General features: G+C 42.1%; 1 protein-coding gene across 5 annotated transcripts in view; it reads right to left on the bottom strand.

Annotated features, from left to right (window-relative positions):
• The window catches only part of Ak5 (adenylate kinase 5), a 235,026-nt gene that overhangs the window by 25,710 nt on the left and 182,716 nt on the right, over window positions 1–26,600 (bottom strand). For 3 of the 5 annotated variants that reach the window (XM_026409988.2, XM_077791236.1, XM_077791238.1), the window contains exons 11-12: window positions 3,063–3,226; window positions 501–617 (exon numbers count right to left, since the gene is read on the bottom strand). In XM_026409988.2, the coding sequence (XP_026265773.2) occupies window positions 501–617; window positions 3,063–3,226 (281 nt within the window). The remainder of the gene's footprint in view (window positions 1–500; window positions 618–3,062; window positions 3,227–26,600) is intronic. The other 2 variants (XM_077791239.1, XM_077791237.1) reach the window with 2 other exon arrangements.

Below are 26,600 nucleotides of genomic sequence, written 5' to 3'. Positions count from 1 at the left end.
CTGGCTGTGGTCCTCCAGGATGGATCAGTGCCTTCCCTCACCTTTCCCTTGGCCACAGTAAACGGCTCTCGGATCCATCTAAATCCAGGATAACAACTTTTACTGGAACCTCTGGGAAACAGAAACACTTTTGTGTGAAGTTGCTTAGAGGGTAGGATATGAGACTAGAACAGGAAGAAAATGAGGCCAACACAAATGGAAAAAAAATCTGAGAGAGAGGGAAAGAGAGAGAGAGAAAGATCATTGAAATCTGAATACCCAGATCCAGCCAAGTCTGAACGGCTACTGGGCATTTTAGTTATTTAAGTCAGTAGACCCCCTCCCTACGCCCTCCACCACTTTCTTTTTTGGGGGGCCAGTTTGTGTTGAGTTTTTGCCATTCATAATGGAAAGGTTGATTCACATCATTGGGAAAGGAACAGACTTTGAATTTACCCCCCAACCTTAATGATGATGTCCCCTGTTTTTCTTCTAGAATGATCCCCATCACCACAGCTCACCCTGCGTCCGAACTCTTGCCCTTGCTTCACTTCCCGAGGGTAGCCGTCAATCAAGAAGCCCTTGGTGTTGCTGAGGCTGGCCACCATAGCCTCCTTTAGGAGTTCCAGAACGATGCCCTGGAGCAAGGGGACAGTGGTCAGACCCGAGATGAACAGCCTGAGAATTCCCAGAGTCTCCTCCAGTCATCCCACGGAAGGAGGGAGGAAGGTTCAGACAAGATCAACTGCAGACAGCAACATCCCATATTTTATGAATTCCTAGTCTCACTCCCCCTACACATATTTTAATGTCTATTAAATGGGTAGGTATCTTAAAATCAGTGTGCTGGGTCATAGCGTAATTGTTAGCTTTTTTTTTTTCCTCCCTTCTTTTTCTTATCAGTGCATTCTTACTTTTTATATTCAACTAGGGGGTCTTAAAACAATGATATCTTAGATTACATGAACTATAGTAGCCCTACTTCAAATGGCAGCACTCTACACATTAGGCATCATGGTAATTTAAAACTAGACCAAATATGGAATAAAATATATTTCACTGTTAATTTTTTGGGGGGGAGGTACAAGGGATTGAACTCAGGGGCACTCGACCACTGAGCCACATCCCCCAGCCCTATTTTTTGTATTTTATTTAGAGACAGGGTCTCACGGAGTTGTTTAGCGCCTCGCTTTTTGTTGAAGCTGGCTTCGAACTCGTGATCCTCCTGTCTCAACCTCCCAAGCTGCTGGGATTACAGGCATGCTCTGCCACACCTGGCTCACAGTTCATTTTTTCCAGTACATATTTTATACAACTTGACATGCACCAACTTGAAAAGACTTTCCGTAGATGTGACTAGCATTTTCCAGCGATATCATTTTCTCCATTCAAAATCTGTATCTAATTAGTGCTTATGGGCCATAAGGGAGGAGTTTGGGAGAAAAGTACAGGAAAAACCTCACTCAGTTGCCTCCTGAGGAGGCAGAGGCATTCCCTGCTGCCTGGCCTTTGGCAGGGCATGGGGAATGTAGGCATCTAAGTGTGGGCAGAATGCTCCCCAGATAATTATGAATAACTAACTCCTCATGAAGTTTATAGTCTAATGGGGAATACAGACAATAAATAGAGGATAGTGAGCTAAAGATAACTTCCAGGCACAAATTAGGGCAAAGAGAATAGCAAGCTGGAGATGCTATTTTAGATGGGATGGTCAGGGAAGGCCTCTTTGATCAGTTGTGACATTTGCAGAGATCTGGGTGAATTAAAAGAGCAAACTATGTGAATATATAAAGGAGGAGCCCTTGGGGTTGAGGGAAGACCGGTGCAAAGACCCTGAGGCAAGAATAGCCTGAGCTATGGGCGGAACAACTTGGAGGCCAGGGCCTGGTGGCAGCAGGTAAGGTGGGGGTGGGCCATAACAGTGGAGCATTGTTGAGAGCCACAGCCAAAGGGGCCCCAGCAAACTTCTAGCTGCCAGCAAACTTCCAGCTGCCGGCTGATGATTGGCTCACAGCGGCCCCAGCAACATCTAGCTGATTGGCTCCTCTGCCGTGATGTTCATTGGGCTGTTTCCCTGCCCTTTCAGATCACGGAGCTGCTCATTGGGGGACTTCTTTGGCTCCGCCCATGCGACCCAGCCAATCGGCCTCAAGAGCAGGAGGATATTGGGAGGTGGTGAGGCTTGTCTTGGGGTGAGAGAGGCTTGTGCGAAGCCAGTGGTGGCAGTTGGGCTCTGAGGGTTTTTCCCTGAGGAGCTGTTTTTGTTTGGCGTGTGTGGTTCTAAAAATAAAGTTCGTTTCTTTTGAAAAGTGGCTCCTGAATTGTGCCCAACCAGACTGCGGCAGAGCATAGCTGGAGGCCAGAGCTATGGGCAGGACCCTGGGTTTGAAGGTTCTGAGGAAAGGAACAGCCAATTTGATAAACGTTTTTAAAAAAAATCACTTTGGTTTCTGTAGAAAAGAATCGATGGAGGGGAAAGAGTGAGTGGTTGCAGCTGATGGAGGAGGACATGGCAAACTTTATACAACAGGGACTGCATTGTACAAGCCCAAAGTACAGAGTCCAGCAAGGAACATAGTATGCAAGAGTGGATTTTTTTTTTTCTTTTTTTGCCATGGCATCTGGCTTCTCAGAGGTGAATAGTAATTCAAAAAGAAAAAAAAAAAAGATAGAAAGAAGGGACATTTTTACTTAAATTCCACAAGGAAGACACCAAATGTTAAGATAATGCTATGACACTCGCTAGAACTAGACCAAAAGGTTATTTTCTGTCTTGGGGGAGGTTTTTAATTCTACTCTGAACACAACCACATTTACCGCTGTTGTGAAGATTTTTAACTCTTAAGTGGGGCCTGGATTTGGGGGAAAGTATGAGGCAGGGTAACAATGTGGGGGCTGGTGAAGCAAACACAGAGAGGCAAGTGGATTGTCTGCATAGACCAGCCTGCCTCTGGATTGTTAGAGAGAGAAAACAGCTGCTGTCTGTCCCTCTGGGTTTCTTTGTTGTGGCAGCTCAGACTCCTCACAACAGGTCCCAGCACCTCTGCCACCAAGGAAGGCAGAAGTTTCCTGACGTTGCTTACCGAGGGCACCAGGTCGCCACGTTCCATGATGTCTCTGATCAATTTGCTTCTTTCAGATGTTGATGCCAGTTCTTTACGCAGGAGCTCACCAGTTGAGAGGTGTGTGAATCCGTATTTTTCCACCAGTTTTTCACACTGTGTGCCTTTGCCAGAGCCAGGGCCACCTTGAAAAAAAAAAAAGTTATAGGTCAGATATGCATCCCAAGTCTGGTGCCTCCCTGGTGTCTGTGACAGCCACCAGGGTGAGCCAGCCTCAGCATTTCACTCACCAAGTCTGTGCTGAGGACTTGGGATGAGAGGAGCTGTGCTGGGCGCCAGGGATACAAATGGAGAGTATAGTACAGTCCTCAGTCTTAAAGAGCTCCTGGTCTGTAGAGGGGGCAGGTACTAGTGACAAGCCACAAGCAGTGGCTACAGCAGTTGCAAGTGTGTGAGGCAGAGGCTTCAGCTGCTGCAGGGGCACAGAGTCCTATACCAGGACTCTACTGGTATAGACGGGAGTATGAGAGGTTTCCTGGGGAATTGAACCTGCTCAGGTGCAAAGTACTGGCCACAGACCTGATACTTAGTGAGTACTTAGGGAATACCAGCTGTTGATTTTGAGAATAAATTATTTTTATTTGCAAACAATCATAACCTTACAGATTCATAATCGAGGAACAAAGAACATTCTGAAACATTGTTGTGGATCCGACAGGTACGTTTGAGCATCATTTCCTAAAAGCAAGGAACAAGCGTATCTTCTCACATAACTTCAGACCTTGTTTGAGTTTCAAATTGTCCTACGGACTCAATGTCCCTTGAAGCCAACAGACTGAGTTCAGAGCCAAACACTGTCTTCTGCTGTCATGTCCTTCTGGTCTCCTTTAGTAAGGAGCAGTTCCTCTGGGACTCCTTGACAATTTTGAAGACTATAGGTATTCCTCAACATAATTTTTCTCTACTTTATATATATATATATATTTCTTTTTTTTTTTTGGTACGGGGGATTGAACTCAGGGGCACTTGACCACCGAGCCACATCCCCAGCCCTATTATTTTTTAAAAACATATTTATTTATTTTAGTCATAGTTGGACACAATACCTTTATTAAATTATTTATTTTAAAAAAATGTTCATTTTTTAGCTCTAGGTGGACACAGTATCTTTATTTTACATTTATGTGATGCTGAGGATTGAACCCAGTACCTCGTGCATGCTAGCCGAGCGCTCTGCCACTGAGCCACAACCCCAGTCCCCCCCAGCCCTCCTTTGTATTTTATTTAGAGACAGGGTCTCACTGAGTTGCTTAGGGCCTTGCTTTTGCTGAAGCTGGCTTTGAATTCATGATCCTCCTGCCTCAGCCTCCTGAGCCACTGGGATTACAGGCAAGTGCTGCTGCACCCGGCTATTATTATTAATTCTGAGTGCCTTCCATATTTCTTTGATGAACACTAGATATTTGACTTCTTTTCCTGCCCTGCCAAGTGCTATTAGTTGCTAAATTGTGGAATTTTACATCCGAAAATAATCATACCTAACCTTTCCCAAATGCTTACTGTACCAGTCACTGTTCCAAGCACTTTATATGCATTAATTTAAAATAGGCTTCAGAGGCAGACACTGTTATTATGCCCAGATGGAAAGTGAAGGCACAAAGAAGGTACTTCCATGCTCTGGGTTGCATAGCTAGTAAGCCTCAGAGGTGTTCCCTTCTCTCTTCCTCTCTGTGGCCAGATTCACCAGTCACAGTTTGGGTCCTCATGCTCTCTGATTGGCAAATGGCAATTGTTCCACCTCTGCATGTGGGAATGGTTTAGGCTCTGGGGTCTAACAGACTTGCTCATAGGATGATTTACCTGAAAAGAATGTCATTTTCCAGCTCCATAGCACTCAGTAGCTCCCCATGCCCCACACAATAAAATCCAAGCTATTTGTAGGAGCACTTCCACTCTCCAGAATCAAGTCCCACTCGACTTCTCATCTTTTCCTTAATTCATTTCTTTTTAAAACTGAGATATAATATTTGTACACCTTTATGGGATACAGTGTGATAATTTGATACATATATACAATGTGTAGTGATCAAATCAGGATAGTAATCTCTTTCGTTTTTTGAAATGTTAAATCTTTCCCTATTTCTTGCCTCGCCCAACATCATCATGTCTAACCACAATTCCTCTAAGAAGACATAACTTTTCCCAGTCACCAAACTGGTTCTCCCTGGTCCTGGGCTTGAAATGCCCCCCTTCTTCCTCTTTTTTTATTCCCAAGCTTTATTAAGGTTAAATTGGCAAAACTGTATAAATTAAGCTATGCAGTGTGATGATCTGAAACATGCTAAATAGTGAAATAACTGCAGTGATGTTATTAACGCCTCTATCGCCTCCATAGCTATCATTTCTTTTTTCAAGTGAAGACACGTAACCTCTATTTTCTTGGCTAGTTTCAAGTATACAATACCCTGTTGTTAAATATAGTTACTGTGCTGTACACTGGGTCTCTACAACTTATTTTCCTTATAACTGAAAGTTGATCACCCTTTGGATCAATCTCTCTCCACTTCCCCCACCCTCAGCCCCCAGCAACCATCGTTCTGTTCTCTATTTCTGTGCATTTGACTTTTTTAGGTTTCACATATAAATGTGATCATTCAGTATTTGTCTCTCTGTGCCTGGCTCCTTTCACTTAGCATATGTCCTTTAAGCTCACCCATGTTGTCTGTTGCCAAGTGGTAGGATTTCTCTGTTTCTTTAGGCTAAATAATATTCCACTCTGTAGTCCACATATATACCCATGGCATGTGTGTTCAGCTACACACTGCATCTCCTTTCCCCATTCATGCTTTTTTTCTAACTTTGCAGACTCTTCTCATCCTTAGGTCCAGCTTGGGTATTTCCCCTCTTTCAGGAACCATCTCCCACCCTCAGCTCTGTTGGGCAGGATGCCAATGGCATCTAGTGCTTCTGCCTATTTTCCAAGGTGCCTGGGTCCCTCACCAGACCCTCTGTCCCAGAGACTTCTCTGGGCACCTTCAGGACCCAGTTCAGTACTTTGCACATGGCAGGTGCTTCATAAATGTCTGATGAATTGCAGGTTTTTTTTTCCTATTTAAGGGGAATATTTAACATTAATAAAAATGCAAAATCACAACTGAAATTTTAGCCTATTAGGATTTATGACTTATTCTGCAAATTGACTGGTTTATCTCTCATCCTATAAAAAACTCTTTTCTTGGGTTAGTTCAAACTTCTCTATTAAAGGACATTAGGATTTGTCTTTAATTAGTAGGAAGGTCCATGTTTTGTATCTTCTGCTCGTCCATACAGCAGCCAAGTGGGGAGGGTTTAGGCCCCTCAGAGTATATTGTCCTGGATGGGCTACATGCAATAGGAAAACAGCAATTACAGAACCTTGCAAAAATAATGCAGACCACTTAAAGGAGCAGCCAATTCCCAGCTAATGCTACGTTTGCTCCAAGCACTAGACTCCTGCCTCCTGATATAATAGGAACACAGAGTGTAGGAACAAGAGAAGGCCACTCAGGGGAAGGAGTGCTTCCAGATAAATGACTAAGAGGAGCAAGCAGCTGAGCTCCTGCAGACGCCGCCGTGGGGCTTCTGTGGGTCGGATTTACCTGGAAACTCTTTTCCTGGGAAGGCTGGTAGCTAGCTGGTCATGTGGAAAAGATATTTTCAGACTTGGCTTACAAGGCAAAAATGTTGTGTTCCAATTATTTTCTTCCTGCAGCCTCCTACTAATATGACTATTATAGTTTTTGCTCCTCTAAAATGTTATTTAATAAATCTGGATACAAAGGCAATTAAAAAAAAATCTTCAACTCAAATTAACAACAGCTGTGTGTTAAACAGCAACCCCTCCCCACACCCGGCCCCAGTCCGGGTTAGAAACCTTTGGAGCAACAGCTGCAAATTCTTAGCATTTTTTTTTTTTTTTTGCAAATGGTGCAGGCACAGTGGAATTTTAAGCAATCTCTACAATGGCTTGATTCTTCCCTTGGCTCCAAACTGGGGAACAAAGCGATTTTCTCACTGCAATAAAAGCACAAAAAAAACTGCTGGTGGAAACATGAATTCTCATATACTGTCACTAACATGTCTCTGAGGTCTTAACTTATGACTTCTAAATAAAAAACAATGGGGCTTTGATATCCCTCCAGGATAATTCGTTACATGGAAAAAAAAAATCTTTGAGGAACCACATCTCGGGATGAGTGGGCTGTGTTCTCTGGTGACAAGATAACTGCTGACAGACACGGAGCCATCCCAGTGCCTGCCATCTCGAGGATTGTTAGTGTATCCTGAACTCCAGGCTCCTACGCTGGAGCAGACCTGTGCACAGTGCCACACGGGGTGACGCACACAGAGACTAGACTATGAAATTCCATTTTGAAGAGGTCTGTCCCTAATATTTCAGGGGGGAAAAAGGTAGAAAAACCTTTATTCTCAATCTCAAATGCAATTTAAAAAAAATCTCCCACGTAAGACGACAGGTGCTTAAAAGTGTAAGTGGTGTGAAGTCCTACCCTAGGGCTCAGCCTCTCACTCCCCCTGGGTCTACAGAAGGAAGAGAGAAGACAGAATAGGGGGCTTGTGAGCCCAGGCTCCTGCTGTTCTTTGAGGTGGAACTGAAATGATCTGTGTCACCTCAGCATGTCCACCTGGGTCATCCCTTCCTCTTTGCTTTTTATTTATGGGTGAAATTCTCTCTTAAAGACAGCTCTTGCCTCCTACGCAATTATTGCAGGTACTTGGCCTCCGGGAAAAAGGATGAAATGTTATAACAAGGCTGGCATGTTATAGCACATTCTGGGCTCCGAGAGAAAGTTCAGGGAAATAAAGATGTCAGGTAGAAATCGGCGGAATCCCAAGCACAAACTAATGCATGCACTTAAGTTTGGTTCACCCCTTTATTTTGACATGTTTTCCATAGCAGTGGCACAGAGCTGGTTATTATGTCCTTTGTTGACATTTTACTGTATCTTTTAACTGCTTGGTGCAACCTGGAATTAAGCAGAAGGCATATTAATTCAGCTCTTTGTTTGAAAAACATTTGTTGGTCAGCTATTAAGGGGTCTGACACTAGGCAAAGCTCTGGGAACAAAAAGATTCAGAGCTGGGTCTTTCTACCAGAGAAGGGAAGATGGCAGGTGACCCCTATCTCAGCTGCGTGGCAGGGCTGGCTCTGAGCCTGTAAACAGCACTGGGAGGAGGACTCTCCACTCAGGCAGGGGAAGGGTAAGCGATTGCCAACACTGGGGAATTGTGGTAAGGAAGACCACCAAGAGTTGGGATATGAATCTGGGGATATAGAAGAGGCAAGATAGACTGAGTCTCAAAAGAGAAGTGCCCAAAAAAAGCCCTTGGAATGCAGGAATTGCCCACAAAACTTTGAAATGCAAAGTAAGTATTGGTGAGCTGTCCACTCCACATCCTTAGCCTGTGCCCTTGGCCCTCATTCTTGACCCATGCATTTTTCTGCAAGAAGTGACAGGAGGGCAATACACAATGGCAGGGAAAATTTGTATAACTTGGCCCTTGATTCCTCCTGTAGTCCAGTCCCTTCTAGGGTTCCTCTGAGAATACTAACATCCCACACAAGGTGTTGCTGTCTCTCTCTGGAGATGGCCTATGTCCTCCCTTGAAAATATGTGTTCCTTGTTTTACCCTGAAAGATGTCTCTCCCTTGAGGTAAACACATTCTCCTTTGAATGTGTACCTGCTTTTCTAAATAAATGTTATCTCTGCAAGTTGTCATCCGTATATCTGGTAACTTTTGTTTTTTTACTCAGTCACAAGAAAGCCAACAAATGGAACTTCAAAGCTTGGTTACCTCCTTGAGATGGGAAAGGGACAAATATTGACAGCAAGGGTATGTGGGGGGATATATACAGAGATTTCATATAAATTCTTATTAATAGTCCTCTATCAAAATGAGACAGAGTAAGGCAGAGCTGTAAGCGAAGAAAAACCCGACACAGACTTCCAGAGACCCTATCTCAAAAATTAAAAAACAAACAAACAAACAAACAAAACCGAAAAGGGCTAGGGATGTGGCTCAGTGGTAAAGTGCCCCTGAGTTCAATCCCCAGTACCAAAACAAAACAAAGAAAACACCAAATAACCAAGCAAACAAATGAAACAATTAGGTGTCCATGAATGGATTCTAATATTTCCCCATTGTCTTCAAACATATTCTTCTTCTTTTTGGTACTGGGGATTGAACCCAGGGGCACTTAAACACCGAACTACATCCTCAGCCTTTTTTTTTTTTTTGTATTTTATTTAGAGACAGGGTCTCACTGAGTTGCTTAGGGCCTCACTAAGTTGCTGAGGCTGGCTTTGACCTTTGATTTTCCTGCCTCAGTCATCTGAGCCTCTGTGATTGCAGGCATGCACCACTGCGCCAGTCTTATTCTTCTCATTTTTAACAGATATTTTAATCCTCTTATTCACTAGAAGATGAAAATTATTTTCTTTCCTCATTATTTTCCCACTCATTGACTCGCTCTCTTCTTGGATGCTATTTTTACTCTCATCATTCTCTGAAATTGAGCTTCCAAAGTTCACCGGGGTTGAATCACCATCATATTATTCGACAGCTTTCTCCTACTCTTTCATATCTTTGATTCCTTAGCAACCTTTGGAACCACTGACAAACACTTGGTAACCCTCTCTTCCTCTGGCTTATGGCCTGAGCCAGGCTAAGGTCACAGAGAGAAGAAATTGCTTTACTTCACTGTCCCCACACCTTGGGCAAGGGCCCAGGTAACTGTTAATTAGTGCCACTGTCTAGGAGCCTTGTGGCCCCACCAAAATGACAACTCTGTTCCATTGAGTTCCAGGTTCATGTATCCTCTTTGAGCTTCAACCTCTTCAGTTACAGAGTGGAGATGGCCTGTGGGTTGTGAGGACAAAATGAGGTGATGCGTGTCTGTGCCTGAAGAGTAGCTGGCCAGTGAAACACGCCCTGACACAATCACTGTCTGTAAAATGAGGCAGCCAGCAGGGGTGAAAGCTTGAAAGTTTTCCTAGCTCAAACACCCCATGATTTTACACAGCATTTAAAAAAAAATAGTGGTACTATTTTAACATCTTTAAAGATGGATACTCTTCATAGTCATGGCTCGTGAGATATTAAATGTCTTTTGCAAAACCAACTATCCTGTTTTTAGATAATATTCAGGATTTGTTTTAAAAAAATCTATCATATTTCTGCCCCTTGAAACATTTTTCTCTCTAAATGAAAATGGTCCCAACGCTGGGTTCAGGTTTTTGAGACTGAACGATCCTTTCCAGAGAAAAGCTATTAATGCTGTCGGACCACGAGCCCCTGGTGCCCAAGGAATGACCCCCAGGCAGTCTGGGCTCATGAATCACTTTAAACATCCTGCATCTAGGATGAGCTGCATCAGTATGCTGAGTTTCTGCAGACTGTTGCTGGTAACTGAATCTCTCTGACCAGAAGCAGTTAAGAAAAATGGAGCTTTATCCTCACAGACAACAACTCTATTAGTTTTGAAAGGCACCGACTGCTTCAGGTTATTTGTGAATGTGTTGAAGTGCCAGTGATAGGGTCAGCTGAAGGTTATATGGAAGAACTTTAAATAGGGCTGGAAACTTCTTGATGGCCAACTGTGTTACTTATCAGTGCCTGATATGTAGTAGGAAATAGATCAACAAATGAAAGTGAGGCCAGCACTCTACCACTGAGCCACAACCCCAGCCCCTACTTTGAAATTTTTAAGAAGAAAAGAGATACTGATGGATGGACAGAGGGGCAGATAATTTGATAAAACAAAATAACAGTAAAATGTTAATGGCAGAATCTAGGTGGTGGGTACGCCAGTGTTTACTGTAAAATGCTTTCAGCTTTGTTGTAAGTTTGAAGTATTTTCATTATTAAACAAGATAATCTTTACAAAACATTCCCTAGGCGATTCTGATGATTAGCCTGATTTGGAGCTTCTAGACTAGATAATCCAAGAAAGGCAATTTGCTGTGAACTCCCCGATGGTCACTGCAGGGAGGCTGAGCCGATCTTTCTTTTCATATTTACAATGTAATAATGCTGAGATAATGGTTCTACCGTGAATGACAAATTGTTATGATAGTTAATAAAACTCCTTACAGCCTTATTAAAAGATGAGCCATTCCTCTCTGTTGCGGATGGGAGGGGGGACTTTCGGATATCTCAGTATCCAGCTGGAGAGAAGAGTCGTGGCACAGTGAGCTCTTTGGCATCAGTGATGCGGTCTGTGGACCCAATGTGTTCGAGAAGTTTCTGCATACCATTCAGATAAAAGTTTCTGGTTTACCATGCGTCTGGCATAATGACACATTAGCTCATAAATATATTTTATTTGTAATAATTCATTTGATTTTTTTACAATTATTTGAAACAGGTACTATTGGTAACCAAATAAGAGATGTAAAAAAAATGTGCCAAGGACCAACTATGCCTCCGTACCATTAAATTCTAAAGCTTCCCCTCCAAAAGCCCTCCCAGCCCTTCTTGCTGGAAATCAGACAGACCTGCTGTTCAGAAATACACCCACACAACTCCAGGCGGTAGGAGTGGCCGCCAGGAGCCAGGCTTTCATCATGTCCCCATGTGGTTGCCAGAAGAAATACAGGATGCTCAGTTAAATATTGCTTGGCACATCATTACATGAAATACCAACAGTGTTATTCTAAAATTCAAATTTAACACACACACACATTTCAAATTGGGTTTTCTTTTTAAAAAAATTAATTGGTTCATTACAATTATACATAATAGTGAAATTCATTGTGACATATTTGTAAGGGAAAATGACATAATTTGGTCAATTTAATTCCCCCGTACCTCACACTCCCCTCTTCCTTCCTCCTGATTCCTTCTCTAGTCACTGGTTTCCCTTCTATATTTTCATGAGATTCACATCCCCTTTATTCCCCCACCTTTTCCCCCTCTGACTTCCAGGTAGGAGTGAAAACATACAGGGTCTTGCCGCAGTCCGGCTGCAGCAAAATAACCTGGGGGTGACGAGCAACCTGTGTAGATTGATACAGCAGGAGTGGGAGCCGTTTATTGTAGGACAGGAGGGGTCTATATACATTCCACACAGCTTATCTTCATTAACATAAACTCGATACAGCAGTCAACCAATCAGGAATCTCCACACTTAATGGCTCACTGGCGTGACTTCTCAAACCACTCCCTCTGGCAAAATGCCAGGCGCCATCTTGACTTGTTTACAGACCCTAACAGGGTCTTCTATTTTTATTTGTTAAATCTGCAACACTATCAGGCCCCATCATTTGTTATCATCATTTGGAAGGACATGGTTGTATCTCTGTTCTGACAGCTGAGTCTATGATTTTGATACATTTAGTCAAAAACCTACCACAGCCACAGAGACAAAGTGAAATGTCTCATTAAGACAGGTCTCTGAAACAGGATGCCCTGACTCTGCCCCTGAGGTGGGCAGATGAAAGGAGGGTTCAGGCCTCAGGTGACAGGAAACAGTAGGCACGATGGAGTGGTTTCTGAGCATTTCTAATGTTGCACCTGCACTCTACCCTCACCCCATCACACCCTAACCTCATCTCCAAATAGGGACAGGGACAAGAGCCATAAACTGACCCCTCAAGAAAACACCATCAAGACACCTGTCCTTGGTTTCTTTACCCAGAGGTCTCTGGGCTTGGTTCAGACCCAACTCACCAAGTGTATTTATCTTTTCAAACCTATGGAAACCAGAACCTTTAAAAATTGCTTCAGTCAGGCCCTGCTTGTTTGGCTCTTCCAGTTTTTTAGAATTCATTGCTATAGAATGTGCTGCCTCTTAAATATATGTTTTCTTAAATATACAAACCTTTCCTCCCCTATTTTGTAGACCACTTCACACTGGGTTCTTAGGCAAGTAATGAATGAATATAATAGAAAATTCATAACCTCGCCTGTCCTTTCTGTTTTTCTTTTGAAGATATATATTTTCTCTACTGTGAAAGAAATACATACTTCTTATTGAAGACTTAGATTAATTTGGAAAAGTAGAAAAGAAAAACAGTCCTAGTCCCCAAAGGTAACTGCCAGACACTTTTTGTTTCTTTGTAACCCTTTTTCTATGCCTGGTTTTCACTGGGAATCTGCTCTGATGTTCAACCTCTTTGAGCATCTGCGTTTTCATCTCAAAATAAGGTTGCCTGGCTGAAAATAAGCTTGTTATTACTCCAAGGTCATTTCTAGCGTTATCATTCATGTTTTTGTCTTTGTCAGAGAACTTGGAAAATGTTTGTGCTTGCAGTCTATCTATCTACCGTAAAAGGAAATGAGGCTGTGTAAGGCAGATGGGGACATTTGTGGTGGATGTTGGATTACGTCTGAGGTTTTGTGTTCAATTCTGGGCAACACCATGGAAACTGGAAGACTTCTGCATTGTGATGGGAATATAAAATCAGTAAAACCTTTCAGAGCAATTTGGCAATGTAAAATAATTTTTTAAAAGTTTTTATACTTATGTATTTATTCTAAAGGTAAACAATTTGCTGTTTTATTTTCATAGACATTAATTACAGCATTTTAAATGAAAGCAAAAATTAGAAAAAACAGTATGTGGAATAGGAATTAAACAATAAGTTATAATAGATCAATGCAAAGGAATAGTATGTGGTCATTAAAATGATATACACAATGGAATATTACTCAGCACCCAAAAATAACAAAATCATGACATTTGCAGGGAAATGGATGGCATTAGAGCAGATTATGCTAAGTGAAGTTAGCCAATCCCTAAAAAACAAATGCCAAATGTCTTCTTTGATATAAGGGGGGCGACTCAAAACAGCAGGGTGGAAGAGCATGAGAAGAAGATTACCATTAAACAGGGATGAGAGGTGGGAGGGAATGGGAGAGAGAAGGGGAATTGCACGGAAGATGGAAGGAGACCCTCATGGTTATGCAAAATTACATATAAGATAGTGTTAGGGGGAAGAAAAAAAAGAGACAGAGAAATGTGTTACAGTAGATGGGGTAGAGAGAGGTGATGGGAGGGGAGAGGAGGGGAGGAGGGGATAGGAAGGGCAGCAGAATACAACAGACACTAGTATGGCAGTATGTATAAACGTGGCTGTATAAACCAATGTGATCCTGCAATCTGTACACGTGGGATAAATAAGAATTCATACCCCATTTGAATCAAATGTATGATATATGTCAAGATCAATGTAATGTTTTGAGCAACCAATAAAAAAAAGTTTCAATAATATAAAAAAATGATATACTGAAAGAAGACAGATATAAGAATATCTGTGGTATATCCCCTCGTGACAAACAGACCCACACAGCCTTGCACACACACACACACACACACACACACACACACACACACAATCACCTCTAATGGAGCTGTTGTAAACACCCACAGGAATGTGTCAACTGGAGCAGCAGTTTATAGCAGTGGCCAGGCAGCTTAGGCCCAAAGCCCGAGAGATACTCTCATTTCAGCCAGCCCTGAACTTAGCCAACTGCAGCTGGTATAGACGAATCGCCAGGTAACAGCTCAGCCCTTAGGGAAGGAGGGTGACTTTTTCTTTTCTTCTTTTTTTGTACCAGGGATTGAACTCAGGGGTGTTCAATTGAAGATCAGTTCATGGAACCCAGCCCATCTTTTATTTTTTACTTTGAGACAGGGTCCCGTGAAGTTGCTTAGAGCCTTGCTAAATTGCTGAGGTTGGCCTTGAACTTGGGATCAGCCTGTCTCAGCCTTCTGAGTTGCTGGGATTACAGGTGTGTGCCACTGTGCCCCGCAGGAGGGTTGATTTTAATATGGAACATCAACAGACTGACAATGGCCTTTACCCAACCTTAAAACCCCATCTTGGGGCTGGTGTTGGGGCTCAGTGGTGGAGCGCTTGCCCAGCGAGGTACTGGGTTCTAGTCTCAGCACTGCACATAAATAAATAAAATAAAGGTCTATCATCAACAACAACAACAACAAATTTTGTGGATATCCTTTCTCCTTCCAAGTCACTTTGATCCATCCTCTTCTCCCTTTTCTCAGGATCCTCTTCCTCTTATTGGTTGTCTCCTCTCACTCAGAATCTGAACATGATTGTTAACATGACAGCCCATGATTGTTGAATACTTTTTTTGTGTGTGGTGCTAGGGATTGGACCCAGAAGTGCTTTACCACTGAGCTACATCCCCAGTTATTTTTGTTTTAAAAATCTTTTTATTTGGAGATGCTTAGGGTCTCATTAAGTTGCTAATGCTGGTCTCAAACTTGAAATCCTCCTGTCTCAGCCTCCTGAGTAGCGGGGTGCCACTGGGCCAGGCTTGTGGAATTATTTATAAGGGTACTGTTGGGGCTGGGGATCTGGCTCAAGCGGTAAAGCGCTCACCTGGCATGCGCGGGGCGCTGGGTTCGATCCTCAGCACCACATACAAATAAAATAAAGATGTTGTGTCCACCAAAAACTGAAAAATAAATATTAAAAAATTCTCTCTCTCTTCTCTCTGTCTCTTAAAAAAAATGAGTACTGTTAACTGGCTCATCTTCACATTGCCCTCTGTGACCTACATACTATCATCAGTCGACATGCCAGGTGAGAAGACTGAGGAACAGTGGGTGTAAAGCCATTACCCAAGGTCACATAGCAGCTAGTTCCTGGGGACGCTGGCATCTGGCCTTGAGCCTGTGCTGCTTCTCTTTATGCACATATGCTTGCATCTCTCATTTTAAAAAATAGTCCACCTTTGACCTTCTTTTCCCCTTAGATACTCCCTAAGTCTTTTCTTTCAGAGTCAAGTTTCTTGAAAGTATAGTCTGTTCGTATCCTGGTTCTCCCTAACCTCCAGCCGTCCCTTAACCCATGGCTTTCAGTTATTTCTCTTCCCCTGGAACTTCTTTCATTAAAGCCCCCAATAATGCTTTAGTTGCCAAATCCAACGGATTATCTTCATTACATTTTGTTTAGCTCTTCTATTTCCTGCCTCGCCTTCTCCGTAGGATGCCATTGGCTCTTGATAGTCCCTTTTCCTCTCTCTTCTTCCTCCTCTGGCTCTGAACAGGAGCTTCAAAGGCTCCAGGTCTCAACCTGTCTCTAGCTTCATTCTACGAACCTCGCTGGGTGATCTCCTGCTTGTGCTTGGCTTCACCCTTCATCGAGACCCTGGTGAAATCCACACGTGTCTCCAGCCAGAACGTGTATTTTGGGTATAGGATCTCCAACATCTCTTGTTTAATGGACACCAACAGTGGATGTCGCGTAAGCATCTCCATGGTAGCACGTTGAACACTGAATTCTTCATGTCTCTCTCAAAACCCCATTTCTTCTCCATATCCCTTAGTCCTTGAATGGCACCTCTGTCCACGTGGTGGTCCACACCAGCCACTTCTGAGTCATGCATAATTCTTCTCATTCACCTCTGCACACAAGGGATGGTTGTGTCCTATTGATTTTATCTCCTGGAATCTCTTGGACCTATTTTTTTCTCACTCACCTCAATTGCCTCCCTTTCCTTCCATGAATGGCCCTTCTGATGGCCTTCGACTGTCCTCTCCGCTGCAGCCAGGACTCCCTCTCCCTGCTGCCAGAGTGCTCTTTTCTTTTTGAAATCTGAATCCGTCGCTCTATGACTGAACAGAGGCCCTGGGGGCTTCCTGCTGCCACTCATGAAGTTCACACTTCTCAGTCTGGTCTCGCGGCTCTCACATCCCGGACTCTGCCTGGTCTCCAGCTCTGGCTCCCGTAACTTTCCATCCCTCTCACTTCGGAGGCTTCCTCTTGCACACGCTGCTCCCTCTTCCCACAGGGTATCCATCCCAGCTTTCTTCCCACTTGCAACTTGGCCTTTTCTTCCTCAGGACTCGGCTCTGACTTGCCCCTGCTGCAGTCTCCCTCCCCAGGTCCAGGCCTTGGTCACTGTACGTGCCAGCTGTGCTGTGTTCCCCTCTACAAGACGAGCTTCTTGAGCTGAGGGCGCTTGTCTTTCATCTGTGCAAGCTTAGACCTGTCACATTGCTGGTGCATAGTAGAAATTCCATGTGTCAAATATGCAATTCACCCCAGAGCATATATATTTAGTGGAAGAATTTAATAGAGCAGAGAGATCCATATTTATCATTACGGCAGTTTAGTATATAGATATAGGGATATAGATAAATGTCAGTCCCCTTTACGTTTATCTATATCCCTGGTCTAGGCTGTCTTTTTTATTCCTCCTTCCTACTATATGGTATTGGTAAAGATCGATATGTAACTGAGGTACTCCATCCAGAGTGCAATGAACATTCCAGAATGACCAGGTCCCCTCAGATATACCCAGCATCACATTCTCAAACATTTGTTCATTGTGGCCCTTCTGAAATTGTTTTGAACTTGAGTCTTTTTATTATTTTTATTTTATATTTTTGGCACTGGGATTGAACCCAGGGGGATTTACCACTCAGCCACATCCCCAGACCTAATTTTTTTTTTTTAAATTTTGAGATAGTGTCTCACTGAGTTGCTCAGGTTGGCCTTGAACTCGGAATCCCCCAGCTTCAGTCTCCTGAGTTGCTGGATCACAGGTGGGTGCCCCACACGTGGCTTCTGAAATAGTTTTGGTAATGCTCACACAACAGGTGCCCACGATATGTCTTTTTAGTGAACAATGTGGTGTATATTCTGAACTCAATGAGCTTGTGTGGGGAGTGAAAATGATGGTTCAGGGCACTTTTCTGAATCCAAATTGTTTCTTATTTTGAAGATAATATGTCACATAATTGGGAGAAACGTGGCTGGGGTACTCAGAGGTCTGTTTCATTAATATTCATTTGTTATCTGATTATTTTGTCTTTGTTTTCAGACATCAATAGCTAGCTAATACAGCAACAAAACAAAATAGAAAATTGAGGTCCTTCTTCAAATAAATATGAAAAACCCTTCCTTAACCCACTGTACTCCCACAAACTCACCCTCAATATCTACCGACACTTTTAGAGCATGAGCTTTGAAGTCTGAGAAGCTAACTCAGCTCTGAGCCTTACCTTGGTCACTTATTAACTCTTTGCCCTAGTGTCTGAGTCAGCTTTTGTTTTCCTGTGACCAAAACATCCCACAAGAACAACATAGAGGAGGAAAAGTTTATTTGGGCCTCAGAGTTTCAGAGGAGTCAGTTTGTGGATGGCCGACTCCTGGCTCTGGGCTCAAGGTGAGGCAGCACATCATGGGGGAAGGGCATGGCAGAGGAAAGCTGCTCAGCTCAGGGCAGGGTCTGGAAGCAGAGAGAGAGGGGAAAGGGTCCCAGGAAGAACAACACTTGCAGGGCATACCCCCAGTGACCCCCCGGCCTACAGTTATCACTCAGTCCATTGAAACTAGGATGAAATGAGTAGGCTACAGCTCTCATGATCTGATCATTTCACCTCTGAATATTCCTGCATACACAGGAGCTTTTGGGGGACACCTCATATCCAAACCATAACACTTAGGAAACTTACTTCACCTTTTTGAGCCTCAATTTTTCCTCTGTAAAATGGACACGATATGAATACTTAAGATTGATGTGAGGATTAAACAAGTTAATATGTATAAAGACAGCCTAGTAAATAGGGGCATAGTAAATCACTTTTGTTTGTGTGAATTTCAATATTGTTATTAGATAATTAAATGAATATTTTGGGAGTAGAGAATGGGACTTTGACTTATTAACTGCCTTCATACTTTACTTTCTTGGAGCTGTGTCTCAGTTGTGTAAGTTTTCCAGGAAGACAACAATTAGTAATGGATTAACTCATGGGCTGCTCAAGTGTAAGGTGGACAGAGAACAAATGATATTTTGCCCATTTTAAGAGAAATTAAAACAGGGTGTGGTGGCATATGTCTGTAATCTCAGCAACTCAAGAAGAATGAGGTAGGAGGATCATAAGTTTGAGGCCAGCCTCAGCAATTTTGCCAGGCCCTACACAACTTAGATGAGATCCTGCCTTAAAATAAAATCATCAAAAGGATTAGAAATGTGGCTCAAATGTGCCTCTGGGCTCAATTCCCAGTACAAAAAAAAAAAAAAAAAAAGAGAGAGAGAGAGAGAGAGAGAGAGAGAGAGAGAGAGAGAGAGATTCAAATTCCCTTGACACAAGATTTTGATGTTTTCTCCTTTTCAGTGCTGGGTCCTGCTAGAGTTCGTAGCATCTTCCAGTGTCCACTGATTATACTTAGTGGGTGTCAGAACAAGCAAGAAAGGGTTTTAGTCAGGCTGGGAGATGTGGCCTTGATGTGATTGCTAATCAATCAGTAGAACACAGAAGGATCATTTGCTATTTTGTTGAATACATTTGATTAGCCTCTAGTGAACCAACCTCGTCCCTAAAACTTCACCCGGCAGCTCAGTGGGCAAGTTAACAGTGCTTCCAAAAATATGTCATCCAACACTTAGGAAAGCAGTGAGTGCGAGGTCTCCACTCCTGGTGCCACGTAAACTCAGACTTGTGCTGTTCTCCCTCTAGTAGTAATTTTCCCTTTGGAGAACTCTTAATTAACAACATTTCTTTAAGGAAATAATTTAAGAACCTGAAAACAATATACAACTGCAGTGTTTTGCAGCGTCCCAAGGACTGTTTTATGTCCTTTTGAATCTCATAGTTCCTTGAGTAGTGAGCCTTGATTAGGGCTTATTAATTTGGCTTGATTAAATTAAGAAATTGTTGCATCCTAATTTAGCATCACTTGGAGCCTTTCTGCAGTGTAAAGTTCATATAATTAAGTAGGTTTACTGTCAGCACACAGTGTCCACCTTTTCCCAACATTAGAGAGAGTTCCTATTGGTTTGTAATGCATTTGAGGCTCCCCTGGAAAGCTGGCCAATGTCTCTTCTTCTTTATAGGGACCTTTAGTGTCTGTACCCCTTTAGAAGAGAAAAAGCTGGGTGATTCTGTATCTGAGTTTGGCCCAAGGACAATGCTTCAGGTGGGCCAAGTCAATGGCTTGGTGTCAGATGGAGACTTAATTCTCTTCATGAACCCAGCTGTGTTTGTCAGGGTTCTTCAGAGAAACAGATCTAATAAAGGTATATATAGATATGTAAGAGGGAATTTATGATCGGCTTTGGCTCACTCAATCTTGGAGACCCAGATGCCGCAGAGTAGGCTACCTCAGGATGGAGAAGCATGGGAGCCAGGGGTGTTGTGCAGTTTTGAGCATAAAAGCCTATGATCTTGTTTCGGGGAGTTGCTGATGCAAGTTCTGAAGTTCGAAGGCTCAAGAACCTGGATTCCTGAGATTATCACACATTATCACAGATTACATGATCCTAAATTTAGAAAATCCAAAAAACTTCACCAAAAGACTGCTAGAGCTAATAAACAAATTTAGAAAAGTAGCAGGTTACAAAATCAGTAGCTTTCTTGTATACCAACAATGAATCTGCTGAGAATAAAAATCAGGAAAACAATTCTGTTCACAATAGCCTAAAAACAACAACAGCAACAACACCCCAAACCAAACCAAACCAAACCAAAACGAAAAACTAGGAATAAATCTAACCAAGGTGAAAGACCTCTACAATGAAAACTACAGAACACTGAAGGAAGAAACTGAAGAAGTCAAAAGATGGAAAGACCTTCCATGTTCATGGATAGGCAAAATTAATATTCTTAAAATGGCCATATTATCAAAAGCAATATACATATTCCATGCAATCCCCATTGAGGTACCAATGACATCCTTCACAGAACTAGAAGAAACAGTCCTAATATTATTTGGAAGAATAAAAGACCCAAAGAGCCAAAGCAACTCTAAGCCAAAAAGCAATGCTGGCAGCGTCACAATACCTGACTTCAAATTACACTACAGAGCTATAGTAACAAAAACTATATGATGCTGGCAGACGCATAAACCAATGGTACAGAATAGAAGACACAGACAAACCCACACAACTATAGTCATCTGATCCTTCACAATGGTGCCAAAAGCATACATTGGAGAAAGGACAGCCTTTTAGAACAAATTATGTTAGAAAAAACTAGGTATCCACATATAAAAGAATGAGACTTGCTCCTTCTTTCTCACCCTGCACAAAAATCAACTCCAAATGGATCAAAGACCTAAGAATTAGAACAGAAACTAAGGGCTGGGCTTGTAGCTCAGTGGTAGAGCGCTTGCCTAACATGTGTGAGACACTGGGTTCAATTCTCAGCACCACATAAATAATAAATAAATAAAATTATAGGTATTGTGTCCATCTACAACTGAAATAATAATAATAATAATAATAAACAGAAACTATGCAATTCCTAGAAGAAAACGTAGGGTCAACCCTCCAACATATAAGTGTAGGCAATGACTTTCTCAATAAGACCCCTAAAGCTCAGGAAATAATGTAAAGAGTTAATAAATAAGATGACATTAAATTTAAAAGCTGCCACACAGCAAAGGAAACAATTAGGTACATGAAAAGTGAACCTATAGAACGGGAGAAAAATATTTCCAGCCACTCTTCTGACAGAGGATTAATATACAGATATATAAAGAACTAAAAGAAAAACCTTAAACCAAAAAACCAAATAATTTAATTAATAAATGAGTCAATTAATTAAATAGAAACTTCTCAAAAGAAGAAATACAAGTAGCCAACAAATATGTGAAAAAAATCTTCAACATCTTTAGCAACTAGGGAAATGCAAACAAAACTAAACTGAGATTTCATCTCACACCAGTCAGAATGGCAGTCATCAAGAATACAAGTAATAGGGCTGGGGTTGTGGCTCAGTGGTAGAGTGCTTGCCCAGTACACGGGAGGCAGTGGATTTGTTCCCCAGCACCACAGGAAAAAAAAAAAAACTAAATAAACAAAATAAAGGTATTGTGTCCATCTACAACTAACAATATTTTTTAAAAAGAATATAAATAATAAGTGCCGGAAAGAATGTGGAGAAAAAAGGAACCCTTTCTCATTGTTGGTGGGATTGTAAATTAGAACAACTACTGTGGAAATCAGAACGGAGGTTCTTCAAAAGACTAGGCATGGAACCACTATACCACCCAGCTATACCACTCCTCTATTTATCCTAAAGAATTAAAGTCACCATACTATAGCAATACATGCATACTCATGTTTAGATTAGTACAATTCACAATAGACAAACTACGGAACAGCCTAGGTGTCCATCAATGGATGAATGGATAAAGAAACTGTGTTATATATGCACAGTGGAGTTTTATTCAGCTATAAAGAAAAATGAAATGATGTCATTTGCAGGAAAACGGTTAGAACTCGAGACCATTATGTTAAGCAAAATAAGCCAGAAAGCCAGAAGGTCAAGGGTTCTATTTTCTCTCATAGGTGGATGTTAGAGAATAAAAAGGAAAAGAAAGGTGGTGGTGGGCAGATCAGTAGAGGAAAAGAACCAGGGGGTGGGAGGGAGGAGTGAGGGGGAAAGTGCTGGGGAGTGACACTGACCAAATTCTGTGGTTCGATTACATGCTTACACAAATAGGAAAAAACAAACCCCATCATTACCCCATCATTACGTATAAATATAATGCAATAATAAAAAATGTGGAAAGAGAAAAACAAAATCTGGACTTCTGATGTCTGAGGGCAGAAGAAACTGGATGACCCATATCCAAGAGAAAAGTTACCTTTGCTCTGCCTTTTTGTTCTACCTGGGCCCTCAACAGGTTGGATGCAGGCAGGTCTTCCCTAACTTAGATTCAGCTCACAGACTCAAATGCCAATCTCTCCTGGAAACATCCTCAGAGACACACCCAGAAATAATGTTTTACTGGTTACCTGGGTTCCCCCGACCCAGGCAAGTTCTTACCGAAAGTTAACCATCAGCTCTGGCTTGTTCGAGAGCCATCTGGTTTCACTTCATAGTAGAAACTCAGTCAAGTGCAGTCTGAGTTTCTCAGTTCAGTCCAGTGATTTCTGACAATGTGGACAGTCCAGTTTACAGTTTGGTCTCCACGTCGGGGCTGTTCCTTTGCCCTTCGTCCAGTCCTGTTGCTATTGGCCCCCTGAGGTGCTCCCCTGCTTCCATCTAACCCAGCCTTGGGCCTCCTGTTGGTCCTTCTGCTACTTTTTTCTTCCACCTTCTGACAAAGGCACAGGCTTTTCTTCTTTTCAGACATGTCTGGTGCCACCGGGTACAGAGAAACTTTCAGAAGCATCCAGCCTCCAGGAGACAAGAGAAACAGGCTTTCTGAAGCTGCACCCCGTTCCCCATGATCCCTTCCTCACAACTGTGCTTTCAAAAGGACAAGAGAAAATGGCACATGGGACTTTTCCCCTCTAAGATCCCCTCAATGCTAAGCCTGGGTTTTGTTTTGTTTGTTCTACTGAACATCCCACCCCCTCCCAATTACCCCAGCTTGTAGTTCTCCCAGTGTGGCCTCCAGACACGGGAGGTTCCTTATTCCCATTATAACACCAAGAAATGATTGGCTTTCCATGAAGGGTGCAGAAGCCATGATGGTGAAACTGGTGAATCCTTAGTGTCCAGTGTGCCAGCCATTGCATTCTTCACTACTCCGCACTTGGAGTGAAAGGAAAGAAGGAGGGACGTATGTTACCTAAGAACATCTTGATGAAGCAGTAAAAGAGATTAATTTTATTTTTCACTCTTAGGTGCATATCATTTAAAATATTTTTTTTTTTTGACAAAATGGGAAGTATGCACAAAGCTCCCAGCACAGCTAGGAATAATGATTTTCTCAGGGAAAGGCACTTGGGTGACTAAGTTGCTCAACTAGTCACTTTCTTCACTGAATATCATTTCTACTTTTCGAAAGACCATTTAGCAGACAAACTATGGGTTTTCAGATTTGACATTTCCTTGCCTGTAAATAAAACCAGTCTCTTCAAGAAAGAAAACCGGCAGCATTTGTTGCCAGTGTTAAACTATTTCTTTTTTTTTTTTTTTAAAGTGTTTTAGGTGGACACCATGTCTTTATTTTACATTTATGTGGTGCTGAGGATCGAACCCAGGGCCTCATGCATGCTAGGCGAACGCTCTACCATTAAGCCACACCCCCAGCCCAGTGTTAAATTATTTCAAGCTCCAGATATACTACTTATTAACAGGTGATTTAATCTTGAAAAGCCAGAAAGGCACTGGCATTTTCTCCATACGGTGGATACAGGCAGGCAGTAAGACAGTGTCAGAAGGTGATTTGTACAGTGCCTGGCCTTCGTTCAGTGCTCAATGATGGTTTCTCTTATAGACACACCTAGTCAAAGTTAATTTCATTGAATAAAAATTGAATTTAATTTTCTAAACATGTGAGTCAATTAAATAAAAAGTGTCCATGCTGAGCCCCAAGTAACTACTTCTAAAAAAATAATGATTAATAGGGCTGGGGTTATGGATCAGTGGTAGAGCACTTGCCTAGCACGTGCAGGCACAGGGTTCAATCCTCAGCACCACATAAAAAATAAAGAAAGAAAATGAAGGTATTGTGTCCATCTACAACTAAGGATATTTAAAAAAATTAATCCATAATTTTTAAATTAATCAAAAATTAATCCATAAGGGCAATAATGAAATGACAACAAGGCTATAATGAAATAAATGACAGGTATTGTAATGCTGAGTTTTAGGTCAAAATTTTTATTTCTCCAGTTTTCTTCAGGAAAATAAGTAGGATCATTTGTGCAGTGGTTAACAATGCACAGAGTAACATAAAATATTTATCAGTATACCTCTCAAAGCTGACTACTTAAAAACAATTTTTCATAGCACCAATGCCAGCTTACACAAGGCCATCTGTGTCCCTGACACACTGGAAGCTACGGCCATTGAATGATGTCTTGATCATTATGCCATTAACACCACAGCTCACCTGATTAGTCAGATGTGTGCTAGACATTATAGCACTTGCATCCGGGCTCTGGCTATGAATTAATGGGAATTCAGGTGATGTCACGTTTTGGGCATAGGCAGGCAATGAAAATGGAGAAGAGGAAAAGAAGGGTCAAGAGAAGGAAAGAAGGAGAGAAAGAAATGCAACAAAAAAGGTGGTGGAAAACTAGTCACCTATTAGTGGGACACAATGAGGGTCTTTAGAGTGTATTTCTCCATTTTCCAAATAATTTTTATACTCTCGTCAATGATTGAGGCCCAGGCACAGGTTCTTGGATCTTGTGTGGAGGCAACCAAAGCTCAGAGAACTCTTTCAACCCTTGTGATCAATCTGGCACTACCCTCTGGGCGCTCTGTTCTTTGAAAGGTATTTTTCTAAACAGCTATTGAGCGGCTTTCTTCATGAACAAAAAGGGTGACATTCACACAACACTCAGAGGCCACCTAGGCTCATGTGGCCTGTCCTTTTGGTGCAGATAGAACACTTGCCCTGAATATTTTCTCCTGTTTGGATGGTGGCCCCCTGCCATCAGCTCCCCACTTGGTAACTTTTGCCTTGCAAATGAGCCAGCTTAGGGTGAGAGTTGCTTGTCATCAGTGAGAGGGTAGCATTTCATGGAGCATCTGAGTAGGCTCACAATTAACCTGAAAACCATCCTGCAAGAAACAGAGCCACACAACCTGCCTGTCAGTTCCAGTCCAGGACTTTCAGTTGCTATTTTTGTTGTTATGGAAACGAACCGCACTGCTTCCTCAAGATTTCATTATTCCAACAAATATATATTTTTTTTCATAGTCATTATAAGTAGCCAGAAAGACTCAAGGGATGGAGGCGCCCAGAGGAGAAAGGCTGGTGATTAGAGAAGACTTCTCAAGGAGCTAGAACTTAACCCTGAACTTGGGGCATGATGAGATAGGGGAGAAGACATTTCAAGTGCAAGGACTGACAAAAAAAGCAAGCTTGGGAGAGAGCAGGGATGCAGGTGGGGTTGGAGTTCAAGACTAACAAGAGGATGTGGTGGGAAATGGTAAGGACACACTGAGGCCTGTCAGGAGAGTCTTAAGTTGGTCTAAGGAGTTTGGACCTTTCTGCAGACAAAAGGGAACTTTTGTCTTCTGCATGCCAAGAAAACTAATAAATAAAATAAATAGTTTAAGACATGGGGTGAGGGCTTTAAGAATATTAATTTTATCTGAAGAATAACAATGAGAATGTCAAGCTAGGCTCTGGCTAATACTACTGTGCTTCTTGTAGATGTCAAGGCAATAATTTAAAAAATGGAAAAATTCAGCCATCTTATATAGACAAAACCACATGAGTTCCACGGAAATCACCTGATTTTTGTTTATTAAAATTCACTGAAGTGAAATGTGATAAATATATTCAATGGAATATTACTCAGCCTTAAAGAAGAATGAAATTATGGCATTTGTCAGTAAATGGATGGAGATGGAGAATGTCATGCTAAGTAAGCCAATCCCAAAAAATCAGAGGCCAAGTGTTTTCTCTAATATGTGGATGCTAATTCACAATAAGGAGGGGGGCACTAGGGAAATACAGCATTACCTTAGATTAGGTGAAGGGAAGTAATACGAGGGGAGGGAGGGGGAGGTGGGAACAGGAAAGATAGCAGAAAAAAACAGACATTATTACTTTATGTATATATGTGACTGCATGACCAATATGATTCTGCAACATGTACACTCA

This window comes from Urocitellus parryii, chromosome 11 (assembly GCF_045843805.1).
Source record: "Urocitellus parryii isolate mUroPar1 chromosome 11, mUroPar1.hap1, whole genome shotgun sequence".
Lineage (NCBI taxonomy): Eukaryota > Metazoa > Chordata > Mammalia > Rodentia > Sciuridae > Urocitellus > Urocitellus parryii.
Note: the sequence above shows the minus strand (reverse complement) of the source record. Positions and strands in the feature narration are given on the sequence as shown.